The following is an 8110-nucleotide window of genomic DNA, read 5'->3' as shown; positions in this document are numbered from 1 at the left end:
AAAATTTTAGTAATTTAATTAGCATTATAGTTTGATTTTTTGATTATTTGAACTTTACATATACATAAATATGTACCATTATTGTTATTAATATATGTTTTTTTTTATCAGAAAATTATTATTGTTTTGGAAAACGCGTTTATTGCTGACCCAGCAGTTGTTATTTGCTATCGTCATTATGCTTTTTGTTAATGTTTTTGTTTTTGTAGTTAGCATTGGCGCCACGCTTTCTTTTTTGTATAGCTATAAACTATAGATAATAAGAATTATAATAATGATAATATCTATTATGTGGTATAGTCGGTAATTGTTGTTGTTGTACACCAACGTATGACTTGCGTTGATGCGGATTTTGAAAGTTTTGTTTTGACAACGTCATTATATTTGTAGTGTTTGTAGTCTGTTTTTGTTGTTGTTGTAACTGAAATTGTTTCTGTTGCTGCATTAAGATTTGCTGGTGTTGTTTGAAACGCATTTTCGGTGTTTGTTAGCATTGTACTTTGCCATATTGCGCCCGACGTTCCAACACTTCACGATACTCTTTATAGTTCATTTGAATTTCTTGCGAACGGTAACGCGTCAATTTGATTGATTTTCGAGTTTCCGGGGTGATTGCTGCACGGTAGCCCCCCTTCCTGAGTAGAGAGTCTATAGTTTGGGTTTGATCCCAACCTGTGAAAATCGAAAACATATTCGGTTTTTAGATTACATTTAATACGATAACTTTTTGCGAAAAATCTTATCACAAATTCATGTGTTTGTTCATTTTCGTTAGCTCACCTTGTTCAGTAGCCACTTGTGGCAAATAAGTAGCAGTCCTTTTGTAACCACGTTCATTCAAAAATTCAATACGTATGCCATGTACGCCTAATGTCCAGTCGAGATACCCGTGTGCTTCTTCGAAATTTTGCAATATCGACACCGACACAGTCAATTTGGGTAGCTCTTCCCGAGCGATGGGCGCAAAGCGCGAATCCTTTAAAGCACTCGTTAATGCATATTCACGAAGTCCATTGTGCAAATGCATGGCACTGAACGTACCAATACAACCACGTAATCGCTTATCACGCCCTGTTTTCCAAGTTACAAATAATGGGCTGCAGAAACGAAAAACATCATTAACATTTTAATTAAAATGCATATTAAGAGAGTACTTACTAAGCATCATTTGTGAATTTGGGCGTACCAGGCGCTTCTACATTGTTCAGCTCACAGTCAAGCACCTCAAAACAAAATATGCACATGTCAGGCACCGCCACATTGTCCAACGGCTTCACACTATAACCATTTGTGAGGCGATTTGAGCCACCACCGCGGCGATAGCAATCACCATCGTCGCCACAATCACCGTTCTGCAGGTGATGTGGCCGTAGACCATTCATCTGTTGTGATGTGCTTGAGCCGCGATAATTGTTGTGGTGCTGATAGTTATTTGACATTATTGTGCTTGGTATACCTTTATGCGCTTTACCCTCAAAAGTATTTGGTAAACTTACAAACTGAAATTTTGTATGCTTCACTCGTTGCGTTAATTTTTTTCTTTTAACAACAATGCTACCCAATGTGGATTGCAAGTTCTTAAATATATGTTTATAGTAATTACTATTTATTTTAATTTTATTGTGGACGCAGACTGTGCTAATGCCGATCTGCTTTTGTATTTGTTGCAGGACTAATCGAATACGCTATATTTTTTATACCGCTAAGATCTCTAGTAGTAATGGCAGTGCGTAACTTGATGATGTGAATCTAAAAAAGTTGTAACCTGTAAATATAAAGAATTTCGATTAGTTATTTTTCAATATTTACATTTTTGTCTTAATTCAATAAACTTAGCAATTAAATTAAAGTGATCGTACGTAAGTTCAACTAAAATATGTATCCCACAAATGCAGTTGTCTTAACAGTGCGTAATATCACACAAAATGACCAGCAGGGGAGCACGGCGTAGACAACCAAATTGCTAAATCACAAGTTCAGTCTTCTATGCTTTGTTTACGAATACTCGTTTGCACTGCATTACTTGAGGCAATGACAACAATAACAAGAGACTAGCATTTTGTATCAGCCATAGGCTTTTGTACAGTGACTTTCAGTTTCCCTACACTTCTCTCCCACTCTTATCTGGCACACGAGTTAATCGTCTGTTGGTGCGATCAACGCGTCTATCTTTGGTCCATTCCCGTTTGGGTGCAGCTACTGCATTTAGCTTAAGGATGATTTTTTTATTTGTTCATTGCACAATCACCTCATTCTCTATATTTACAATTATCACTTTCTATCTGCATTTGACATTCTTTGGCTTCATTCGATACTCGGTACGTTTGACCCCTTGCACTCCCGCACACACATATAAACACAATTATTCAATTCTTCACTTCTCTTCTTCCTTGTTACTACTCCTCTTTTAGCCTTTGGCACACACACATTTTTCTTCGTCTGCGACTTCCACAACTGCTTCCTTGAGCTTTTGCACTTCAACTCATGTGAACTTTGACGAAATTTTGTTGCAAATTGTATCAGAAATTTTGATCACTCACAGAAAATATATGAAAAAAATATTAGAAAGCAGTTGCCAAATACTTTTCTTTATCGTTCGCTCGCAAATCCGCGTCGTTCGCAGTGTGAGTGACGAATGAAGAAAATATGTCAAATGTCAAAAATACCAGCGCAACCGAGGGTTGCATTTGCGTAAACCGGTTACGTGTTCAGTTGACCCGATTATTGTACAAGTATTGTTTACACTAGAAATTGCTGCAATAATTTGTACATAAAATGAATTGAAATAAATTTGGAGTAAGAGCAATAATTATTGCTCAAATTAATAATTTAAAAAAAAGTTTTTGGGTGATCTAATATTTTTCAGATATTAATTCGTGATATTTCAGTGAATAAAATGAAATTTTGTGAATATCTTTACTTCTTTTTTATATATAATTTTCGGAATTTAAATAGTTGAGGAGATATTAATATTTTGCTTGAGACAGTGGTCGCCTTAGTTGCTATCTTAAATTGTTGTTGTTTTAGCGAACCAAATTTTTTACCGATTAGTTTGAGAGTTGAGTTGAGAATTCTTGGTTGTAGAAAATTACCTTTTGGAAAAGGTCGAAGTTGTTGGAAAATTTGGGTAGACAATCAACGTAGACGCATTTCTGTTGTCCCATACACCAGTATGCTTAGAAACCCACAGCTGTTTACTTTTCAGGCCTATCGTGTGTATAATTTAGCTCTAGATTTGGCTGTTTCACTTCATTTCACTTTCAATTTGATGGGCTTGCTGATGAAACAAGTTCTGTTGGGGTTATTATTAGAATAATGCCCTATCCGGTTAGTCCGGTTAATCCGATTAGTCGATTAGTCGAATACCAAGAGCTCTAGCATGCATACTCAGACATACGAGCGCTATTTGTGTTGTTTACAGTAACTTAAAATACTCTTTTCGACCAAAAACTGGAACTAAATTGTGAACATTTTCCCGCGATTATTTTTTACAACTGTCGACGTGGATTAACTCATCAAGAGTGAAGCTCTATAAAGAACCAATGTTTATCGATAGTATGATGAAATCATCAAGGAAACTATTGATGCTGTGCCCACAAATTTGTTAAACGCTCAAAAAAAGGCTCGTGTCATTTGGTCGAGAGAAATGTTACCAAAATACGATAGCGGTGCTTCGAAACACGTCTATGACATTGTGACAGGTGATTAATCGTGGATTTTCGCGTATGAGCTCTGTATGGGTGTTTCAAAAGAGTCGAATCAAATAAAAGTTGTTCGCACACGAAGCACCTCCAAGCAATGCTTGCCTGGTTTTTAGAAAGAACTGGATATATCGCAACCATACCATTAAAACAATTCATAATAATAAATTCTGAGTGGTATACAACCATTTGTTTGCCAGTTGTCTTTCAAGAAATCAGAAAAACCAACCAACAACTTCATTTTAGAGTGCTCAAAACATCGATTTGATGAGTCATCCACCGTAAAGTCCTGACTTGGAACCGAATGTCTTCTTTTTAGTTCCTTACGTAAAAAATAAACAAAGAGCCTGAAAGGCGGTTAATGTGTTAAAAAGACATGTGTTGGAGATACCTCAATCAGAGTGGCAAAAGTGCTTCGAGAATTGGTTCAACCTACGTAAAAGTGGGTAGACTTTAATAGAGATTATTTTGGAAATAAATAAGGCGATTATCGATAGTTAAATTTGCTCCTCTCTCGTTTCCCAAAATTTAAAAAGCAACCTTCGTAGGAGCTGAAAAGTTTGTTTACTGCAGTCTTCTCAATATTTGTTGAAATCTTAGATTTTCAGCCATTGAAACTCTGTGGCTCTCAAGAACGAGTATTTAGAAATTTAATTTCTCCCTTAGTTCGCCAACCTACTTGACGCTGTATGAATTTATCTCGCCCTTTCTGTTGGAGCACCGAACGAACGACGATTGCCAATAGTTGAAGTAATTCTAGGATACATGTTGCAGCAAGGGATTAAAAAAATATCGCCGACCTAATGATCTCAATGAAATTAATGGTTGACGTCGTATACATACCCTTCCGCTGTGGATTGAAGTTAACTCGGTGTTGAAATGTTGAGTTCTGTCGTTGGAAAGAGCAATATATAATCAATAAGGTGAAAGCTAAATATAACTACATATGTCAGTGGATCGGCACGTAATGCCATAAAGCATAACTCTTTTTAATGCGCCCGGTCGGTAAATTATTGTTGTTATAGTAGATGAAAATAGGCCCCAAATAATTTTGTGAGGGTGCTGGAGAGTTGAGACCGTGGTCGGATAGATTTCCGATCCGTTTCACTCATAAGATCCGTAGTAACTGTCTCGGCAATACCGACTGGCTACCTCCGGTTATACGGATTTTTCGCAGATTGCTGTGAAGCTATTGAGGATTGCCATCGACTCGAATATTGAGGAAACTATTCATTTAATGACAATCATAACTTCGAAGTCGTACATAACTACGTCTATCTTGGAACCAACGTTCACACAAATAACAACGTCGGCCTCAAATTCCAACGCAGAATAACTCTTGGCATCAGTTGATACTTCAGACTGAGTAGGCTATCGAGAAGAAAAGTCCCCTTTCGAGCTGGCTACACTTGGAATCTAGAATTGTAGCCAAACAGCGAAAAGGAACAACGACTGACGCGCTGTTAAGACGAAGAATTCGTGTAGTAAAGCCAGAAACATTATCAAAGTCTTGGGATATAAGGACAGCAGATTTGACAACCAGAGCTTTAATGAAACCATTTTCTAGGAAATAATCTTTTATATACTAGAAAATAATACCGAAAATAAGTTTCTAAAAGGCAGCCTTCATAAAGCACCCTATATTTTGTAATGAATGTATGGAAATTTGCGAAAAATTTGTATTAAAAATGGCGAGTCATGGATTTGCGCTATGTATGTGGTCCTCTGCTTAACTACTTAAAGTAAAGGTGTGATCTTCAAAATCAATGCAAATGTACACCTGCGGATCAAGCAAACTTGACTTAAACGACAAACGAATTACCACTTGCAGATGCCATAAGTTTAACGCGGCGCACCGTAGACGTCCTGGCAGCGGACCAAACGACACAAAGACTGGAACGCAGCGCTGGCAAACTGAAATGTCCCATAGCCAATCGGAGCCAAAGGCAATGTGCTAATACATTTGCAACTTGTTGCGCTTAAACAGCATTTAAGCCAAGCAACAATAATAGAGCAACGCCATCGAAATGACACTTAGCCAGACTAGCTAGCGCAGCGATTACACAGCGTTTCGCACAATGTGTCAGGCACCTTGAAACAATGGGCCGACCAACTGTGCTTCGAGTGTTTCGACGCACCCAGGCATTGTCCGCCTCTCTCGGCCATCCACCATACCCCGGGCATTTTCAAGTGTCCTGCCATTGTTTTGCACCGCGCCGCGTCCAGCTGAACGCTGGTACTCGAACCATTCACCACACAGACAAACATACAAACATAGTGCACGGCTGGTCATGCGGCACAATGGTATTTGCTTAATAACCACTCGAGTTTGTAAGGCGTAGAGAATCACATAACGACGCCGAACAATAACACACACTCGAAAACGCTGCGGGTACGCTAGTAATTGACTACGCAGACGACGCAGAAGACGAGGACGATCTTGCAGATATGAGCGATCAGGACGAAAACCTCTGTGTCTACACGGTTCGGCAAAATAGACACAAGAGAAATGAGGAAAAAAAATAACAACACACAGCTAGAAGAACAATGGAGCCGTACAACATTCGTAAGTGTATGTACGTGTATGTGTGTGTGTGTGTGCTGATAGTAAATGCAATACACGGCAATTCCAGTGAAATGCTCAAGGACCTCAAGGAGCATGAATCAAAGGTGAGCTGCAATGAAGTGAGCAATTGTACGACCTGTCAGACAGACAAACGCACACACACAGATCACTATGAGAAATTAGTGTAGCGCAAGCAACAATAAACAACAACAACTACAACAACAACACAAATGGCAACGGTAAACAACAACACATGTACATATGTACACAGTTGCGTTGGCTTTCCGACTAATCGCCTACACCAATGGCAACAACAACAACACGTAGTAGCAGTAAAAATGCAGTCATGAACGCACACATACGCACACAAACAATATTTATATAGTATAAGTACATTTGTACTATTTATCAGCTACATGCCGAGGTACTCGAGCGCTGGTGAGGACATTTTCGCTGAAAGAATAACAATAACAAGTACAACAATAACAACAACAAAGTTGGTTTCTACGAAGCCATTGTTAGACCGAGAAGCGCCAGAGTAATTGCAGATGCATTTTCAATTCATTTGCGTGAGGGAAAAACCATTCGCACGACAACTGCCGATTGTCGATTGCCGACCCTCGACTGTTGACATGCCGATTGTGAAATGACGATTGCAGTGCGAATATGCGTAAAGGGTGGGTGATGGATTTAATGGAATGAGCAGTTTGTTGGGCACTTCAGAATTCATTGTTGTTTTTGTATCTACATACATAATATATATATGAATGTATGTATATGTAAGTCACTAGTTGTTGCACACCGTTACTCGTAACCGATTCCACATATAATAAATATTTTCAATGATTGGAAAGTATTATTTATTGTTATTGTTGTGTACATTGACAATAAAATACGATTGAATTGGCTAAAATGTAACAACATGTAATGCATTGTTGTTGTAGGTAATGATTTGTTAACATCAGATCATTAATGAGGTCTGTGGCAGGTGTTTGGTCGGGATGTCACTTCAATTTGGAGAGTGGGAACTCTGATAATTATTCTAGTATAGAACACTATAAAAAATTCAAAGTAAATTTGGTTTTTAAACTTAATTTGTTTTCTCCATATTTGGGATTCTCACGAATATTTTATTAACATCTAGCAGTGGACAAATGGAGCCCCGCCGATGAGAGTCACTTTTATTTGTTTCCTTGGCATAGTGGTTTAAGCTTTGTATAAAATCGTGGATTTGTCTTTATGTATACAAATTAATTTGATTGGATTGTTGTATTGTGTCCCTGGTCAGGGACACACGCAAGTTCTTCAGTACTTTCATAGCACTCCTCAGAATTTAGATCACTGCATCGCGAAATCTTCCACAGGCGGTTCCTTCTCTGCTTACATAACTGCAAGGGATTTGTGGGTGAGGCGAAGCCAAGATGCAGTGTACGTCACGAATAGATCGAAGTTAAGAGCAAGATTGGAGGTGGAATTTTCTGTCGGGAGCTCTGCAACCACTGTAGCATCTTTCAAGCGGAGGTGGCTGCCATCAGGGTAGCATAAGATGTCCTGCTCCGAGGTGCAGCATGCTTCAGAGAGGTGTGTATGCATTCCGATTCCCGAGCGCCTGTACTGGCTTTGTCAAAGAGCGCATGACTTCATTTGCTTCACGCTTCTTTCATATTCTACTTTTAGGGGTGACCGGTCACAGGGGAATCATCAGTAACTGTAAAGCCGCTGAGATTGCTAGGCAGCGCATCCTTTTCCCAATTTCAACCGATTGGAAGTGAGTGGGTTTTCCGATGTCTTCTTGCCTTGGACCTTTGGACTTTCAGTGAGCGCAGCAAGTGCTGGTCAACAA

General features: G+C 38.8%; 1 protein-coding gene across 6 annotated transcripts; it reads right to left on the bottom strand.

Moving 5' to 3' along the window:
• Nucleotides 1–392: 392 nt before the first annotated feature.
• LOC120773714 (uncharacterized protein CG5902) lies at nt 393–2623 on the bottom strand. 6 transcript variants are annotated; one of them, XM_040102759.1, is made up of 4 exons: nt 2249–2623; nt 1159–1765; nt 781–1097; nt 393–672 (listed from the first exon to the last, which is right to left on the bottom strand). In XM_040102759.1, the coding sequence occupies exons 2-4, from the start codon at nt 1437–1439 to the stop codon at nt 488–490; spliced, it is 783 nt and encodes a 260-aa protein (XP_039958693.1). In that variant the 5' UTR covers nt 1440–1765; nt 2249–2623; the 3' UTR covers nt 393–487. The 6 variants fall into 6 exon arrangements, with proteins under 6 accessions (XP_039958693.1, XP_039958694.1, XP_039958696.1 ...); XM_040102760.1 differs by having other exon boundaries at nt 2267–2623; XM_040102762.1 differs by having other exon boundaries at nt 2379–2623.
• Nucleotides 2624–8110: the final 5487 nt, after the last annotated feature.

This window comes from Bactrocera tryoni, chromosome 4 (genome assembly GCF_016617805.1).
Source record: "Bactrocera tryoni isolate S06 chromosome 4, CSIRO_BtryS06_freeze2, whole genome shotgun sequence".
Classification (NCBI taxonomy): Eukaryota; Metazoa; Arthropoda; class Insecta; order Diptera; family Tephritidae; genus Bactrocera; species Bactrocera tryoni.
This window is presented reverse-complemented; position numbering and strand designations above follow the sequence as displayed.